The sequence below is a fragment of the Cygnus olor genome, chromosome 1 (assembly GCF_009769625.2).
Source record: "Cygnus olor isolate bCygOlo1 chromosome 1, bCygOlo1.pri.v2, whole genome shotgun sequence".
In the NCBI taxonomy this organism is placed as follows: Eukaryota; Metazoa; Chordata; class Aves; order Anseriformes; family Anatidae; genus Cygnus; species Cygnus olor.
The window spans coordinates 26,467,426-26,487,580 of record NC_049169.1 but is presented as its reverse complement, the minus strand read 5'-3'; the positions used below and the strand labels follow the sequence as shown (position 1 = coordinate 26,487,580).

Genomic DNA, 20,155 nt, shown 5'->3' with positions numbered 1-20,155 from the left:
TGGTCCTAAAGTAAGACTGATCTAATAAAAGACACTATAGTGGCCTCTGGCTATCTGCTCATTATGCAGGATGACTTTTTGATCAGAGCTGAATGTTAATATCACTGCTCATGTTCCCAACTAGTCTCAAACACATCAACAGGGGTGAATAGAGCTGAAAGTAGTCTCCATCATCTCCTCCTCTTGTCTGAACAGGTGGCAACATCCATCAGGCATGGATAAAGCCCTTCGTCGCACACGAGACTCATTTCTCTGTTCAGCTGAAACCCATTACTTATCGAGTATTTCTGGAATTTGTCGTGCCACAGAAAAATAAAAATAGAAAGTAGTTTAATTATAGACGCTTTGAATAAAAGAACATACTAAAAAAATACTGAAAAGAAAAACACTGAATGAAGAATGTCAAAACACTAATTGAGGCTGCCAAGACAGTATAACAAGTGTACGAAAGCACCAGAGGCTTTCGCAGGCATTTTACCATTTCCACAACGGGAACTGCAAAACAGTAAATGAGTATTCTGCACTAAGGAGAGCTGCAAAAATACTCTTAATGCATTTTCTTCTTTTCAAAAAAAATATTCAATTACCTTTAGGTCGTAAGAGAAGAGGTTAAGAAATTAAACATGGTCTGATAGGAAACTGAAAAGGTCTGTTAACTTTAACATGAACATTTTTCTTAGATCATCCACTTTCCTTTCCTGCTGTCTTGTTAATAGAAAAATTTTTAACAGTTGCAAAAACACATCTTTTTGTATAACACATCATAATATTGATTAAGCTTCTAGTTGTTGTTGTTGTTTTGTTTTTAAGTGACAGAAGTTAATACAAAAATCTTTTAAATCATGCTATTTTCACTTCTGAATCATGCTAACCCTAGCTTTCAATACATTCTACTGACAATGCAAATAGCAAGGAACAGCAGAAGGTCATGTTGAGTGATTATCATGATTAGATTTAAGCAGATGAATATTAATACTAAGTGTTTAATATAATAAATCACCTCCTCATCAAAATGTTGTATATAAACCTAGAAGAATAAACATAAATAATGCACACCTATCAAAACTGAAAGCATCACAGTTCTTCCACATACAAATGCCTATTATAATCCCAACATTATGATTTATGGCAAATTTGTAAATTGACAAATACCTACTTCACATTAAAACCCAAATATTTTAAAGGAAAAGACAATCTGGAGATTTTGAAATAAACTACAGAACGTCATGGAACATTCCTGAGTCATTGGGTATTCATTTGAAGTTAGTTTTCCAGAAATTATACCATTAGCACACACAGAAAACCACTGACATTTTAACATACATATAACACTGTTCTTAGAAATCTGCAGAGTTTGTCCCCCAAAATAAAGTTTCTGGGCTCCTGCAGTAGTTACTATACGTAGATACTAGCTAGAGCATTACATAAAAAAAAAAAAAAGAACGAACCAACTGTGCTCTTTCCCCAACATTACCTCTTTCTCTTCTGTCAGATGGCTTGTAGGCTTTGAAAAGCATAACCATGGCCTGACATAGGCAAAGAATACCACTTCCATGCTTGTCTACTAAAAGGAGAGCTATAAAATGAAAAGGGAGCAGCGAGCTGGAACAAAATCACCTTGACAATACCTAAAACACAAGTCTGAATTTATATCAATTATGTTTTTATGCAGAAGGAAGTACCACATTCAGTTCTTTCTCAGTGACATACTTTTGAGTGCAAATCATCTATTTTCTGTGGAAATAAAAACTTTTCAGTGTAACACTGTCTAAAGTATACCTGGGGCACCTTGCTCTAGGAGATCTCAGAGGTAAAAACACCTAATTTGTGAATGCTGGAGCCAGGTGCTTGATTACACATTTGCCTTAGCCAACGTGGCAGAACCTTTGGGCATGATAAAGAGCAGAACTTCTGGTATGTGAATGAAATAGGTCGTAAAAATGTAGGTGTCTTTTGACTCCATGAGGCCCTGGTTCCACAAGGCAAAACATTCCACAGTAACAGCAGATAAAAGTACTGATGCTCATTCACCCATCACCACGTAGCACTCCCTCATTGAGGCTAGGAAAGCTCCCATGGGACAGCTCTGTCACCAGGGTGAGGAAAATGCACAGATGACAAACCCCAGGCTTCTTTCCCTAGGTAATTTTTCCACAGGATCCACCCTACAGTTTTTCTCACAGGGCAGCTGATGAACAGATGTGCCAATACACCTAAGGGCAATGCAGTAGCAAATTGGGAAAAAAAAAGGTAAAAAGGAGATAAATCAGAATACCTTAAGCTAGCATTGTTACCAAACACCATCTCATGAAGCTAATAATAGATATGCATAATCATTTTTTTTTGTATATTGGTCCTTTAGCCCTTAAATAATAGCTCTGTTCTGTCACATTTCACCAATACCTTAGATGTGAGAAGCAGAAACGCTAGAATTGGAATGTTTTCTCTCTTACATCATCTTTTAGTACTGAGTTTCAAGTCATAGGAGCTAGTCGAAATATCAAGATACCTACTTTTGATGGCACTCACTATCTGAGGAATGTACAATCTAATGTCACAAGGGTAATTAATTCTTTTAAAGAGTCTGCATAATTTGGTGGCTGAGCTAAAACAGCATTAACAGTGTCTCAAATTAACTTAAATTGCAGAAAAATAGACAGAGAAAATAACATTTTAAATGTCTGCTTGTGAATAATTAACTGAATGTATTTTCAAACAGCAAATTTTCAAAACCAGAAGAAATATGCACCCACTACAGGAACTAATCATGACTGCTGCACTGTGAAAGGTGTTATATGAATTTATGAACTGTCAACCTTATTCTTCTGTACATACCCATTTGCACATTAACTAATATTTTAATTAGAGGGCCAAGATTAAAGTGTTTAAAGGTATAGAAAGGTGTCCATGGGAAATACTATTATTTGCGGCATATGCCACTGTTATGCAAAATAGTATCTTAACATAAATCCTCCACCTGGAGAATTGCTCTTGAAACTGATGGTAAGCATACACAAATTAAGAAAATATCTAAAAACAGAAAAAAAACTTTAAATCGTTAATTCAAGAAATTCACTACTGCAAAAGGGCAAAAGCTTAGACAGATTTATAACAGCTTTTCAGTTCAGTCCAATAAGAACATCACATTTATACACAACTTTTAAATCCTTACACAGGGTTTGAAGCAAAAGACTAAAATAAGACTGCAGCTACCGCTTATAGAACAAGAGCCTGAAGTTTATCTATGGGCAGGCTGGCCTACAGCTTTTTGTTAGATCAAGGATGGACTATGAGTTTACATGCAAAAAAATAAAGCAGAATTGAAAAACATCTTCAGAGAGGGAAAAGAAGAGTCAAGATGTCTTCTTTAAGAGGAAGAGCTAAGTAGAAATAGGGCTTTTCAGTGTAAAACAATGACAATAATGGAGACAAAACATGTTAGAGGTCTGCACACTGAAAGGACAAGCAGCAGTCCTCCCATGATGAAAAGAGGAGAATACCACTTGGACTCAAATTATTTTCAGTGAGAACAGAAAAGCACCGAAACATGTTGCCCAGGGAAAATGTATAACCCCTGCCACTGGGAGATTTCCAGGACTAGATTGGATAAGATCCTCAGCAACTTGATCCATCCTTGACATCAGTCCTGCTTTAAGCAGCAGACGGGGCTGAATGTTCTCTCTAGATGCCTTCCAACCTAAATTATTCCATAATTATTGATTTATTCTACAATTTTTTTTTTTTTTTTTTTGCTAACATATCTACAAGAAACTCCTCAAGTCACAAACAAAAGAAATAAGCTCTTGGAGGAAGCAAAACAACCAAATGCTTATTGGTAGAAGAGGTCTTATTTCTTGCCTTGAATCATGAAAATACTCATCATAAATTAGCAGAATTTTTAGTCTGTCATACTCTCAAAAATAATAAAATCAGCACTGTCTGCTGTGCGACACAAGGGGAAGGTTTTCTCTCAAGTCTTCTCTCCTAGGTCTGCAGCCAACAAAAATCTGAAAGACAAAGCTGTAAAATAAACTACTTCATTCCTTGGTCTGACTCCTACCACATACAGCAAGACACCTCACTTCCCCCTATACTGTTTTCACACTATTCAAGTCTCTCCTGTGCACCTATTTGCCAGTTCCCTCCTGGACACTTCCATCTCTCAAGTTGATCCTTTCCAGTCACTGATCCCATTTATCCATTGGGGATGAAGACTGGCAGCGGGATGTGTAGAGAGAGGAGCAAAAAGCATGGAGGTACCTGGGTGATGGGCTGCAGGGCGAGCTGAAAATCCAGCACAGGCACTGGTCTGTAGTTGCTTATTTATTTTGTTCCCTGAAGTGCCACAGAAACATCTATTTTCAGTGACTAGACTTAAAATTACAAAGTCTAATTAGATATCTTTTTGTCCCCCGTTATTTAAACAAGAATGCAAGGGAGTGAGGAGGAACTTCACGCAATACCTATCTTACTGTGAACCTAAAGCTAAAAGCAGAGCAAAATAAAGAAAAACAAATATGACCAATTAACATATAACCAAGAAATAAACCCATTGAGAAAAAAAATGAAAAAATAATCACACAATATAAACTATGTTGTTAGTTTTCTCTTGGTAATAGTCTAAGTTGATGTTAATTGCACACAATCACTGAAATGTTTTAATACTCAGTTTATATAACTAGTAGCAGAATATACAAGCAGTAATATTTTTAAGGTTGATACTGCACTTTTTTCCCCAACGTGCTTCTGAGTTTCCTCTTCACTTACCTGCCAAGTTAAAAGTTCAACAAGTCTTCCATGCAGCAACTGAAGATAAATATCAAAAATAGGACTGCATGTCCTACAGTGCTGTGGAACAATGGAACTGAATTAAAGCTGCTCCAGAACCCTTAAACAAAATTTCCTTCCTTTCAAAAGCATTTGTTCCTCTGATTAATTTCCTTTTCCACATATACTAAAATTGTTTCAGCAGATGTTGATAGGTTCATATTATTTTCTCTTGCCATATGTATTGGGGAGTGGCAAGAAGTTTTCTGACACTAACCAGCACAGAATAGTAGGCAGTAAAAAGCTTATTCTACATATTACATTAAGGAGGGTGTGTGTGTGTGACATCTTGATTCTGAACAAAACTGAAAAGATAACAGACTACTTAAAAGAGGAAGTTGGCTGAAAGAGAACATGTTGTTGAGGCTACTTGTTTGAGCCAAAAAGAATTATCAATGAATACATAATCATAATAAAAGCAGTACTTTCAGAGATACCTGGTAAATAAAAATGTGTCTTACTATGATCTTACTATGAGTAATTAAGAATGACTGAGGGTTTGGGGGCTTTTTTTTTTTTTTTTTAAATGCACGTGTAAGTGAATTTTTTCCAAGTACCACGAGATGTTATTTATGTATAAAACATTTTACAGAGCAAATGAAAAGTGTAAATGTCAATGACTGCTGAAGAAACAGAATCCTGCAGCATGATTTTGTCAATGAACATGTGATGCTCAATTACTCCTTAGAAACTTAACTACAGCTTACGTTCCTTTCTTTGGCACTATGATACTGTGTATCTATGCAAATTTGACAAGTGAGTTAGATTTTAATGAGCTCAATATAATGCCAAAAATATTTGACCAATAAATTCAAACTGTTTCCATAGTAACTGTCAAATACCCTAAGACAAAAGCTTTCATGTACACTTTTTGGATGTTACAGGGGCTGAAAAAAATGGAAACTCTCTGAAGAGCAATGAAGAGCTTAACAGGCTGCTAGTTCAAAAGGGGTGAAAACAGTAGAAGAAATTGAGAAATAAGATGACAATTGGCAAATTAAATAAAACCAACGTATAGGTTGATTACACTCTAACAGGACTATAGAATTGCTTCTTACTATAAAAAGTGCTCTTCACTGATCACTGATCAGGATCATAAGAGAGTCTTTTTGTAGAGGTACTGGTAAGGAAAATATAACTCCTCCGTAATTTTTAATGTAAGGTACACATACTCATAAAAAGCATTCAAAACTGTCTTGGGGCAGTGTCCCATGACAGCCAAAGACTGCCTACTCACAGCCATCCAGATAAATCAATGAAACTCAACTGTGAAGTAGGCTGCTTGAAAGTGTAGATATAATCAGTTTTTCCAGAAAAGTTATCTTAAGCATGAACCATTAAAATAAAAGTAACAACAAAAAGTTGTGTTATTCTCTCATTCACAACAGCCCACAGAAATTTCCAAAAATTTGTAACTTGCAAAGTGTCCCTTTCTCTCAGAATTGCATAGCTCTAAATCCAAGTTTTTAAAAAGAATTTTTCAGGGTAAAAAAAAAAGCTCTAGATGGATGATGACTATATGTTGTTCTACAAGGCTATCCTTAGTAACCTCCATTCAAGAAGATGCACAAAAATCATTTTAAGGCACAAAAGGTCAAACCTTAACTACTGGTTGATGAGAACAGCGGCAAATTAAACTTTCTCCATTTCATGCCAAGTATCCAAATATTAAAGTGGTTCACAAAAAGCTGTACAATTCATTCTTCTCTACTTAAAATCAGACTTAACAGATGTACAACATGCCTAGCAGTAACGTCACTTCTTAATCAAGTCTCTACGTACAGGAAGACAGAAGCTTAATTAACACTTAAACCTGACTTACAGTTTAACAGAAAGCACTGAAGAAGCAGCTTACAGTCAAGGTAACGCTCAAGCCTGAATCTCCTTTGGGGTCTGATTCCATGAGAGAATATCCCCTGGTATCACCAATTTACTATTACCCCAGTATTGCTAAGTCTACTTCCATTTCTCCCTGTTACCTGACAAAAACGTCCATGAAAGAAAGAGGCACACACAGAACAGATAGACATATGTTTCCAATTCTTCTTTACTAGTTTTCCCCCTTAGAGTAATGAAAATCCCTTGTTTTGAGGTTGGAAGAAGAAAAGGATATAAAAATGTAAAGGCCATATTACAAAGCTAAGATCAGTTACTAACACATCAGTACTAAAAGAAGAAAAAAGAAAAAACACAAATAAACCAAGACAGTCAACATAAAAAAATATACATACACATATATATATATTTTTAAACACAAATGTAGAAGGTGAAACTCAAGCCTCGTACTGAGTTTCGACATTCAGAAAAAGAAAAAGCTCAAATCATGGAACAACATGTGTTTTTAATTGAGAATAATCATCCAGATGTTCTATATAAAGACGACATTAGGCCTATTTTATGACAGCTTTGTTGTCTGATGCTTAAACATTTAAAAGTTATAGGCCAATATTTTGTAAGGAAGTATCACTGTTCTATGCTCTGATTATCTAACCACCCAGACATTTATTATTTATGAAAATAATACAGATTTTCATCCTGATATCGAGTCTCGATGGACACAAGAGAATTAAACTTTCTGATTACTTTACACAGCCACGTCATCTACACTTCTTTGCACGTTCAAATTTATAGTTCAGATTGATGCAAATCAGTTCAGAATTCTTTGTCTGGAAATCTGACAGTCATTTTTCTGAAGTACTGAAGGAACTCTGATTTCACCTCTACCAAAGAAAGCAGGACTTCAACCTCCATACTTAGCAGGTAGAAGTTTCCTCAGCACAGCAACAGACAAAGCATACTAAAGATATAACAAAATGCTGTAACTAAAATCAGTCTGTTTCTTTTCCTATTTAGATTTTCATATTTTCAGATTATCAAAATCTCAGTTAAAATATAACTCTTATTACTGTATAGCAATTAGTAAAAATATCATCCTATATTACTGCATGGCAATTACTTGATTACAAGACTAATTAATTAAAAAGGTCAGCAAACTGTGTGTTTACAATGCTTAACAGTATGGATTTACCTGAGGTAAAGTATAAGATTTCAGAGTTTTGAAGTGATTTCCAGCATCCACTTTGGAAAAAAAAAATTTGGAGAGTAATGTGTATTACATCCAAGGACAATTTTATTTTTGCCACTATCCCTGGAGAAGAGGTTGAATGAATGAATACATCTAACTAAATCCATTTGATTTCTTGAACGGAACATTTTAAAGTAAACAGAATCCTTATCTGCATTCTGGATTTGACACCCTTTATTAAAAATTTAAGGCACCTTCCCAGCTAGTACTCTCTTCATAGATACTTAAATTATTGATTTTAAATTAGCCATATAACAGCTTGTATTTCCACAGAACCTAGCTAAAATTTTCTCTGCTATTTCATAGAGAACTCTATAATCACTGTTGCTCTGTTTTCTCAATTTTTCCATTTATTTAAACAAATGGAATGCTGGCCTTTATAACAGACCTAGCGCTAAGTATTTTTAGCACTCCGCCAGAGCTGCTAAGACAGATGTCTCTCTGGGAGAACTGCAGGTGGAAAGACCTACCCACCAGGCAGAACAGCATCAAAACAGAGCGAAAGGGAAAAAAGCACAGGGACACATAGACCCAAACGTAACAGAAGTAGTTGATGTTTTATGAATATTTCTGAATATTTGAAAGTCACCCCACTCAAATCTCTTATTCACAGTAATGAAAATACTTTTATAAACAAGTATCATAATTTAATTTGAAAGATCCAATAACAAACCCTATGTATTTTTCTTCAGCAACAGTAACAGGAAGAAGCACTAAAATAAATTGCACACATGAGAGATGCACACAGAAAGGAAAGAAGCATTATGTATCAGTTGCACTTTAGTATTGCCATCAACAAAATTAACTGTGCCGTTTATTGGCATAGAGGAAACATCCTGTGTATGTCCGCGTAACTGAAAATGGAAAATTACCGTTAATATAACAATACAGATAGGCTGTCCCAGTTACATTTCTCATTGTCAGCAATGGGAGTAATGATGGCAGCCAGAGAAAACAGTTAAATAAGTCACTGTAACAATGAAGTCTCAGCTGTATTATTTATAAAGATCACAGAAACCAACAGTTACTTCAATACAATGATAGATGTTTTTATTATTTTTAAAAATGTGTGCATCTCTACTTGCTAGAGACAGTTGGATTACACATGCCCACTAATGGGAATAGGGCAAATCAAGTAGGAATGGTAAAGCAATTACCCAGATAAGCAACCAGCAGAATACTTTCAGCTAAATCAGTAGTTACATGCCTGGCAACAATACAGTTATTCAGATCTTATGTCAAAAACAGAAAGAGAATATTATCAGTTTAACAGTCATTGCTGGAAAAAGACAGTTCCTAGCAATTTTATACTAGTTTCATACTACTAGTCTCCAATTTTAGGAGAGCCTGGAATAAGGGTGTCTACCTGAGTAGTAAAGTTTAAGGTTAGTAAACAATGCACTGAAAGTAGTGTTTTTGTACCATTTAACAACTGTTTTTCTTTGTTCAGTGCTTACTATCTCCCTTTGGCTAAGAGCAAATAACTGAAGAAGTAATGTAACACTACTAAAAACTTATTTTATCAGTGGCTTCTAGAAGAGGCCTTTGTAGATGTCAAAAACAAACAAACAAAAAAAACAACACCCAGGATCCGTCAGATCAAAGTTAATGAATCCTGTAATTGCTGCTATTACATCCCCAACATCTATTGGAAAAGGCATGATGTGGCTCCATTCGTAATGAAGTGCCAAATCTAAGGCTGATACTCGAAGGAAAAATCCACTTGATATCTTTCACGATGAAAAGAAAAGCATTTACTGTTAATTATCCACACTTAGAAAGCCAATAGTACAAAAAAAAAAACCAACCACTGAATATAAGAAAAGTAAATACTTTGATAGGCAAACAATTTTTTTTTTCCAATATCTCATCTTTTACATAGGATATTAATATTTAAAGCCAACCTACCAATACCAGAAACAGTATTTCCAAACTACTGAAACACAGACTCTGGCAATATCAAGAAAAAGGTATAAGACTGTCCTTTGATTTAAAAGCAAACAAACAAACATTTTATAAAAATGTAAAATCTCTAACATTTTACACATTTCCTGAACTACAGCGTTAGGATTCGCTGTCCAACGCGTATTGATTATTTTCTTTAAATGAGACAAACAAAAGCTATTTTCTAGCACTGTACCCAGTCATGCAATTCTTAAAAAAAATGAGGCTCACATAGATATTTAATAGATTCCTACTTTTTACTACTATTAATTACTATTTAATAGATAACTACTTAATTGATAACTACTTTCTTGAAATATTTAGCAATACAGCAGAGTAACAAAAAAGTTTATCTTGCATAGTATAAATTACAAAAGATACAAGACATAACCCATGATTTGAAAGATTTGAACATCTTTTAGGCTGTGCAAACAACACTTTTTAAATTAGGTGAACAAAGAACACACTGCATTGTTTCATAGAATCCAAGAATGGTTTGGATTGGAGGGGACCTTAAAGACCACCCAGTTCCACCCTCCTGCCATGGGCAGGGACACCTCCCACTAGACCAGGTTGCTCAAAGCCCCATCCAGCCTGGCCTTGAACACCTCTAGGGATGGTGATGTTCCCACAACTTCTCTGGGAAACTTGTGCCAGGGCCTCACAACTCTCACAGTAAAGAATTTTTCCCTTATATCTAATCTAAATCTTCCCTCTTTCAGTATAAAGCCATTACACCTTGCCCTGTCACTACGCTCCCTGACACAGAGTCCCTCCCCAGCTTTCCTGCAGGCCCCCTTTAGGCACTGGAAGGCTGCTCTAAGGTCTCCCCAGAGCCTTCTCCAGGCTGAACAACCCCAACTCCCTCAGCCTGTCTTCGTAGGAGAGGTGCTCCAGCACCTTGATCGTCTTCGTGGCCCTCCTCTGGGAAGAGGGCACTTCCTCTGGCCTCTTTAAATAAGAGATAAAGAAAGCATTCAAAACTAAGCACTGAAAATCATCTCATCTATTAACCTGAGATTTATTCATACTTCATAGTTTTCTTACAATCAATCAATCTGAAATAGCTTGAAATACCGAAACTTTAATTATGCTTGCTTATTAAAAGTAACGATCCGATGAGTAAGGACACAAACTACAGATCACTACATCCTAAATATTCAGTAAAAATTAAATTTTTGAAAAGAAATTCAAACACACAAAAATGACAATACAAGCAAGGCATTACCTAATTATTCTACAGTTCACTTTTGCTACCAAGGCCAACGATTACCATCATACTGTCTACAACAATAACCTTCTGTTACACACAATTTAAAATCATCTGCTCCTCCTTCTAGCTGATCACCATTTTTCAAAGACACCTGCTACAAAACAGTCTGTCTTACTGGCTGCCAGAAACCTCTGAGGCTGCCTCCTGTGTGCTCCCAGCTCCGTTCTTTGGTACAGGAGAAGAGTGGGATTCACATGGAAGTTCACCTTTGAATTTTAAATTCACAACAACTTATCACAATCAGTGCAAGTAAGATTCTTCAAAATGTATATGTGGCATAGTTTCCCTTGGCAGATCACACTTAATATAAATGTAATTTTTCCTCCCTATCAGCCTATTTGTGAACAACCAAACTCTATATGGTTTCACCCCCCCTTTTCTTAGAGCTCCCAGATTTCTTCTCCTCTAACCCCAAAGTTCATTCCAGAAGTATTGTCATATAGTACAACTCTTTGATTTTGCACAGTAGTCCATGATCAAAACTTTATTCAAATGCAAGTGACAATTCTAACATTTAATTTACAGATCATAGACAAAAAGCAGTATCACCCCATCACAACATGCAGAAGGCAGTTAACATAAAAAGGATGCAAAAGCTCTAGCTAAAAACAAACAAACAAAAAAAACACAAATTTTCTTGATTAAAACCTCAACTTGTAATAGGCAAAAAGTCTGCCTTGGCCAAGTGAAAGAAGTTCTTGTACTGGACAGAATTTACCAGGAAGCAGACAGATCAAATTATGTAAACACAGTTTGCAAGTTTCTGCAGCTCCCTTTCCAAAACTTTTGCTTATTACTTATCTGAGGTGCACCTCCACCCCTCCAAGGAATAGCTCATTCGTTACTGAAACGCAGAACCATGCATGAAAGGCTCCATACTAAGCATAAGTATCAAATTTTCTACTATCAATCTAGATTACCTACCAAACCAAAAGTTGTTAGTATACTGCCATCACAAACACAATATGATACACCAAGGTTTTTTGGTATTGTCTGAACTCCACACATGAAAGAAAAGAAGAAAACACAATAGGGCTTTATAATACTGATGAAACACCTACAACCAAATTCACCTTGCTATTCTCATACTGCCCGCCTGATCCTGCCATCACATACATAGCACCTGTTCATTTGGTGCTCACTTAAGCTTGGAGAAAAGACATCTCCCCAAACCAACGTCACTGATACTGTAGTCACCTTTGATTAAACAAAAATATATCTGTTGTTGGTGTTGACAAACTTTATAGTCATTTTTTAATTTCATCGGGGATTTTTCCCCCAGAGTATCTAGTATTTGCATTTTTTGTCACACTAATTAACACACACCTTAGAAGCAAGATAAACATTTTTCACTTTACCATGCACTACCTACTGAATTTTAAACATCCAAATAAAACAATTAAAAGAATAACATTAAATAAAAATCTCAACTATGACGGATTTTAAAAGAAAAATAAACTACTACTGATTTAACTTCATGAGAGTCACCATCAAAAGCAGCATCCGGACTTTCTAAGTCCATTTTGACAGCTAACATTAGCACTTCGTCATATGAAGGTCAGTGCACTTTAAAAATCTCCTCTGGAAAACAGGAAGATGCAGTAACCATGTTATGGCTAGAGAAAAAAAAAAAAGAAAAAACACAAACAAAACCAACCACACAAATTAATGCTGTATTTGAGGTCACAGCTGTGTGTGGCCAGTGCCACGCCGTGAGTATGTGGCCACTTTACCACCTCCGCATTAGGAATATATTATCCCTATTATCCCCTTGTTAAAGCAGACCATTTATTTGGATAATTGACAAAGATGGAGGAAGCAGCTACTGTCAAGTTTTCCTCTTTTTTTTTTTTTAAACTATACGCATTTACAATGGCAATTAGACTATGCTATTTCTTATTAACAAAATAACTTTAATGATTTAAAAGATAATCTGATCTTATTTTTAATCGCGGTGCAAACCTCACCATGGACCTATTAAAATAAAGAAATTACAGATTCAGAAAGAACTATCAGTGTAGTAGTTATTACAAAGCCAGGGAGCTAATTAGAAAGATTTATAGAAAGATCACCTCCCTTGAGGTGAATTGTGATGTTGCCCTGCACAGAAAATCAACTGTTCACTTGGAGAATAAATCTGGAAGTTTGACCTGAATGTCACAAAGGTCTGTTGTTCCAAGGATGCTGGTCCTCACAGCACTGACCTTCTACAGCAACCTAAATTGTGCTAGATGGTAGTAACTATAACTGTTTTTAAGTCTGAATTTTTGACTTCCAGTTTCCAGAGTTCCCCAAAAATGTTCCCCAGAAAAGAAATAGGGTTCTAATAGAGATTGATTCAGCAAAATACCAAGGCTTTTGTATTGTAAAAGTCAGAATATACTATAACAACAGAGTATACTAACAACAACTATACTATACATGTTAAGGGCAAAAACAACAAACAAAGAAACCCCATAGCTTTTCTTTATATCAAAACACCAATCTACTTTATTACAGCAATAATAGGAGACATTGACCCAGTTAGATAATGCTTCCTGCTTCACCAACTGAAACAGCAGCCCTTTTTTTAGAAATAAGAATGCTATGTGTCATTATGTATCTGCAGTTATGCATATTATAAAAAAACAACAACGTATTGTAAAAGCAGACATATACAGATGTCATTTGCATATTTCTTATGAATGCAGTTTGGATTTGAAGTTTGATTTTCATTTCAAAACAGACTTCAAAATATCAAAACTTTATATAAAACACAATGGAAGCTCAACATTAAACAAGATGTTATGCACAAAGATGCCATAAATGGACTTAATTATTATATATGACACCTTGGGTTTGGTTCTCTCTAATTAATCATGTGGCACAAATTCAAGTGCCTTAATAAAATCTATTACATCAATAATATTAACTTCACTAACTGAATTTCCTTCTCCCCCCCCCCCCCCAGTGGGATGAGTAGTTAATTTAATAAGATTTCTTCCCATGATCCCAAACTATTGCCCTTTCTCACTTTTAATTTTTATTTTCCACTGATTAGACCTTTTTGAAATTTTCTGGAAAAAAAAAGTCTATGCAACATCCTAAACATAAGTGTTAAATGAGAAGTTAGTAGCCATCTTCTCTGATGCCTACTAATACCAATAGGAAATTAAACTGAAACTCATAAAATATGAATTTCTTTTGTGATACAATGAGTATGTGTAAATGAACAGTCAAAAAAGAAGCATTTGAAGACAGCACAATCCTGAAATCCAAGGGCATTTCCTCCCTTTCAAAAAGCAATATTACAGCAGCACTAACGGATACACGATATCATTTTGGAGTTTAATTTATTTCACTGACTCCTCAAACTATGCATAATTTTACAGCTATTTTCATTTAAACAAGAGAAACCAAGAAAAAACAGAAGTTATGAAAACAACGCATTCAAAAGATTATTATTTTAGATTTCTATGAGCTATTCAGTAGTAGAGTTTTCTCCATATATGACTGTGGCTCAGTCCACAAAAAACAATGTCAGTAATGTTTTCTGCTTAATCCAGCAGAACCCACACAAGCAAATTACACTTTTACAACATAATATGAATTAACCTGCAATCATGAAAAGGAAATTTCCAAAATAAGCCAAAAAAATCATTTAAAGCAAGATTTTAAGTGGTTTAAGCGATAGCTCCCTAACACGCATAAACTATAAACATGTCAATAAGAAAAAACAGCAAGACACAAATTCCAACCCATATCTTATCCAAGAAGATTTTTCTGCTCCTTAGTTCATACCCCTTAACTCTGAAAGAACCCTCTGTTCCATTCCACCAGGGAATACAGTGGATAAGGTGTTGATTGTGATGATATGATGCGTATACCAAGAGAAACCATTTGGCACTGTGCTCCTGTAAGAGTCAGTTTGACAAGAAATTCCACCTATGGATGTTGAAGGTGTTTTTTGAAACTTATTTATTTTAAACATACTTGGCCTTGTAGACAGAGAAAGTACATTAGATCTGTCTCAGATTTTCAGCACATGATATGGCTTCACACGAAATTAGTGAAGCAGGAAACAAGAGGTCAGCGTAAGAACACATACAATGGGGAAAGGACAGACTAACAGATGCCTCAAGCAGGTCCTGTTAAAATGGATTCATCTTAATGCTAGAGGCAGGTTATGAGTAGTACCACGTGAGTCAGTCTTTAATTATATTCAGTGTTACTAGTTCTTTTGTGATCTGTCAAGACCAGTTCTTTCCAATGTCAGAATCTTCCAGGACAGACATTTCCAATAGATGTATAAACAAACACTATTGATTGCACAAATTTTACAAATGCTCAGTGAAACCCTGCAAAATGTGTATGGATAAGGGCACAAATATTTAAGAACGATGTATTTAAGCTTTAGTGATTATAGAGAAAAAATCTGATATGACAACCACAAGATGAAGTTACTTTCTAAGAGGAGATTAAAAGACCCAGTTCTTTAGTCTTACAAAGAGATCAATAATATATGAAATAGCTTAATAAATGTATACATCACACAAACTAAAAACTGACAGGAAAATCACCTACGAGTAAAAGACAATTTACATTGTCTACTATATGGCTTGAAATTAACCAGTTCTGACCTATCCAAGAAATTAGTCTTTCAAACAAAAGCCTTGCAGTATTAGTAGAATAAAAACAAAAAGAAAACAAACAAAACACACACAGAAAACCACAAAAAAACCCACCCCCAAACTTTACTAATTTTAAAATAGAGCTTTATCAGCTTCTGAAATAACAGAAAAAGTCATTTGCATTTCCTTATGGCTTTAAGGATACACAATGTATGTCCATTTATCAAAATGAACCAAAGTCAGTACTAAATTCAACACAATTCCAATGGAATTATCTCGTTATTCTTTTTTAAAAATTAGAAGAAAAAAAAAAGGAACTATATCTGACTATCTAGCAGCTTTTTTGGAGGGTTCCTTAGAGGCTCTATCCGCTAGTATTGCTGACTTGTGGTAACTGATTCTCAAGAAGCCAGAAGATCCCAAAGTATCATATTCCAAGATATCAGGCTACAGATCTTCAGCAGGTACAACTTCCTACAACTTCCAAGTTTCCCAGTACTGGTACAGTTAACCAGGCACATTGCCTGGAAGATTGAGTTCCATATGGATTTTGTTTAGAGGATTTTAGTATGACACAGGGGAAGTGGAAATTGAGACGCAGGAGAATAAAAGAAAAAAAACACCACTGTTTTTCAACATTTATATACCATATGTGAAATGGAGCAATTTTTATATTGATCTGTATTAGCTATCAAGAACTACCATGTACATACTAATATACTGCCCATTTCAGCAGGTACATGGGAATCCAATGTAGACTTTTTCTCTCCGGAGACTGCACTCCACATTTTTAGCATTTACTCTCATTAAATGTGTTTGTTTGGTTTTTTATTTTTTTATTTATTTTATTGAATCTCAATACATCCATTACTCGGTGTGCAGTGTAGTAGCTTGGCCATGAACATGTAGTAAAGAAAATTGTCTGAATATTATATTTGCATTCCTGCAGCCAAATCCAACCAACCAACCAACAAAAAAACCCAACCATTGTGAATGGAGGTGTACATATTGTTCCCCCTTTTACAAAATCTTAACTGGCAGTCACAGAAAATAAAAGGTTCTCATCTGGACAACTGAGATGTGAAATTGTAAAGCGGCTTGATGAAAAGGCAATACATTTCAATGTATGCACACACATGAAGGCCCAACACCAAATGAATTCAAAGTGCAGTAATCCCCCAGAATCATATTGCTTCCAGCACCTTATTGTCAGTACAAAATGAAAATTGTATTCTATAATAGAGTTTTATACTTATAAAGTCTTTAGTTATTAATGCAGGTGCATCAGTGACAGCTACTTTAAAGCTCCATTTGCATCACGACGTGAAGCCACCACAAAACAAATTAAAATTGAATAAAAATGCATTTGCAATTGTTACTGTGACATTACAAATGGAAAACGGTCCCACGTTACCTGATTATCATTGCATATACTACTAATATTTAGTATTAATATATTTTATTACATTCAGTTTTTGCTTTAAGAGACCTTAAAGGGCATAATTTGCCTCTATCCAACTGTGAAGCTATAAGTATTTTCAATCCATGTAAGACTGTTTTCCCCCTAAACCTGCACTCTGTTTGGCAGCTCTGTTTAAATTGATCGGTAACAGAATAAAATTTAAATTTGTTACAGTCATAAAAATGTATCATCTTATTATTAAAATACAGTTTTGTTTGTACATTTCCAGTCATCTTTCTAAGTTGACTTTCAGATTGCATCCTCTCGAAGCAGAAACCAACCTTCACATGTGCCTAGCACACACAAAAAAACACCTAATCAAGCACCTGTGAGTGCTGCTACAATACATATCCTGTAATTTCCCTTTTTTTAAACCAAAAAAAAAGCTTTTTCTTAATTGGACATAACCATCCAACTTTGTCACTCCTCCTGTCTCACAGGATGATTAGATGTACAAATATATAGAACATCAGAACAAACAAAGAATGGACTGAATTCTCCGTTGAAGTCATTCCTTCATTTCACAAATAACAGATTCTACAGCATAAAAGAATTTATAGAGGAAGTCATTTTCACATTTTTGCACTTCTTTCACTGAAACTTTATTGGTATTTTACACCAAAATTATACAGAATTACCGAATGACAATAATTAAACAAGAACATGTTTTGTGATTACTGAGATTTAGCCAACCTAAAGCTTAAAAATCATAATTTATTCTTCCACTAATAACATTCTATGCTCAGTACAAAAGAATTGGCAAAAGAGAACGTAAAATATATATATATATAAACCACAACAACCCTGTAACTTACCCGCAAAGCTTCAATTACAAGGTCTCGTGCTTCTAGTTCTCCTTCCATTATACTCAAAAGCATCCGCAATTCTGGCTTGCTCAAGTTATCCACATCAAACTCTTTTTTCTGTAAGAAACAAAACACTAATGAACACACTAAGTAAATGTTTGTAATGGTTACTGTAGATATGAAATGAAGACATATCAGCATCCTAATTATGGGTTACTCAAACATCCATGACTGTCAAAGTTGAGGTGGCTTTCTTTGTAGCACACAAAGTCAAAATAAATAGTCTGTTTCTTTTCATTTAAGGTGAAGAACTTAAAAGCCCACCAGCATGACATTGCTTCAAATCCTACACTGTTGCAAGAAACTGACCCTTGAAAGTCTCATAATTGATAAGGGTGAAATGATAAAAAAATTAACTTTGTTCCTATATACAGCCTTACAGTGACAGAAACATTTCAGCAGACCTGAAATAACACATCAACAATGAAGGCAAGAGAAGATGACAGAACCAAATTACAGGACTATATGTGAAGTTTCGAAGCACAGCTTGAGAAAAGATGTGAAATCTTATCTGTACACTTAATTCACAGTCCCCTTTTTTTGACTGGAGGATATAGTTCAGGCTTAAGAGGCACTGACAAACAACAGTTTATAGCAACAATTATCTCCTCACTCTGCAGTTATCAAGCTTCATATAAGCCTGACTTCAACTTCTGAAAAGGCAGTAGAATGAGTTTATAAGATCACTGAGCACACGTGTAAACACTGTCTGCTTGGAAAGTCAGCATGGCGCCTGTAAAGAAGTTCCTGCCTCATACTGCTAGGGTCCTGAAAGGCTGTCAACAGACAGGTGGGTAGAGGGGATCCTTTACTGCATGAAGTTCTCACCCGCAGGAAAGGAATTGGACAGCTAAAAGGATTACGAGAGAAGGAGTAACTACTGCATGAGGAAAGACCACAAGGGTGGAAATCTTCAAGATTTGTATCCCCCCACGCAACCTCTGAGTGATCTGCTCTTGATACAAATCACAAAGTTAGGGGATAAGATGAATACGAATTGGTTTTGTTCACCAAACTCCACAATGCTAACAGAAGGAAACAGTGAAATTAGAAGGAGATCATTTTAAGGGAGAAAAAAACAGCATCTAGTTCATGTGTTAGATTCAGCTGACCATTGTGATCTCCCATATGCTGTTCACTGCGAGGGAAATACTACAGTCCTTGCTATGACACAGACGTGTCTTCTAGTGAAGCCCCGAGATGAGGACACTCATCTATCTTCAGTCTGAAGTAATCAGCTGCCAAATTAGCTAACTGCCTATCTGAGTATAGTGTCTGCTCTCCCTGGAGGAAGAAGTCAAATGTAAGAGTTCAGCTACCCAGGAGCTTAGCTTCCTCTCAGGAAAATCCAATAAAAATTAAGGTACCATTTCCTCTTTCTCAAGGCAAGAAGAGAGCAAACAGTTGTCTTTCCCTCTGGTTAGAGGGATGGATCAAAAGTACCCCAAAGCTCTAACTATATTAGATTTACTCCGGGTTCCCTTTTTACTTTGCAGTTAAAACACAGGTGCACAAATGGCTAGTGAGAACTGTGTGCCAGAACATTAGCTGTTCATATTCAACGTACAGTGGGCTGAGCTTCTTCATCTACTTGAACCACATGGATCAAGAGAAGACCGATGATTTCTATCAAATGTAACTGTTTCTGGGACAGGGCCATCCACTCCAACCAATATTTCTAGACTGACCAGCAATTATCATCCACCAACAATTATCCTCCAATTTTGCTGCCTGGCTCAGCTATTCTGCTGATACAAAAGATCCTTCATGCCCATGTTTAAGAAAAACAACCAGTTTCTTTCTCTGAAGGCTTTTTCCCAACATATGCTGCAGCAGCCTCTCACAGTGCTCCACATGGCCCAGCAATCAATGGATATGCATGAAGTGCAGTTACTGAAAGCATGCAGCTCCTCATGAAATTTGACTAGATTTTGCCTCATAGGCTGCAGCAAATTTCACTCTCTGCACTTCTAACCACTAAATTTAATTGTCAGATAGCAAGACCCACTTATCCACCCTCCTTCTTGTATGAACTACTTCATAATATCTAAAGGCTGAGGGACAACAATGGATCTATTCATATAACTT

At 35.7% G+C, this 20,155-nt stretch overlaps 1 protein-coding gene across 1 annotated transcript in view; it reads right to left on the bottom strand.

Moving 5' to 3' along the window:
* The window catches only part of CTTNBP2 (cortactin binding protein 2), an 87,485-nt gene that overhangs the window by 57,686 nt on the left and 9,644 nt on the right, over positions 1-20,155 (bottom strand). The window contains 1 exon segment of the mRNA XM_040550146.1: positions 18,017-18,124. Within this exon segment, the coding sequence (XP_040406080.1) occupies positions 18,017-18,124 (108 nt within the window).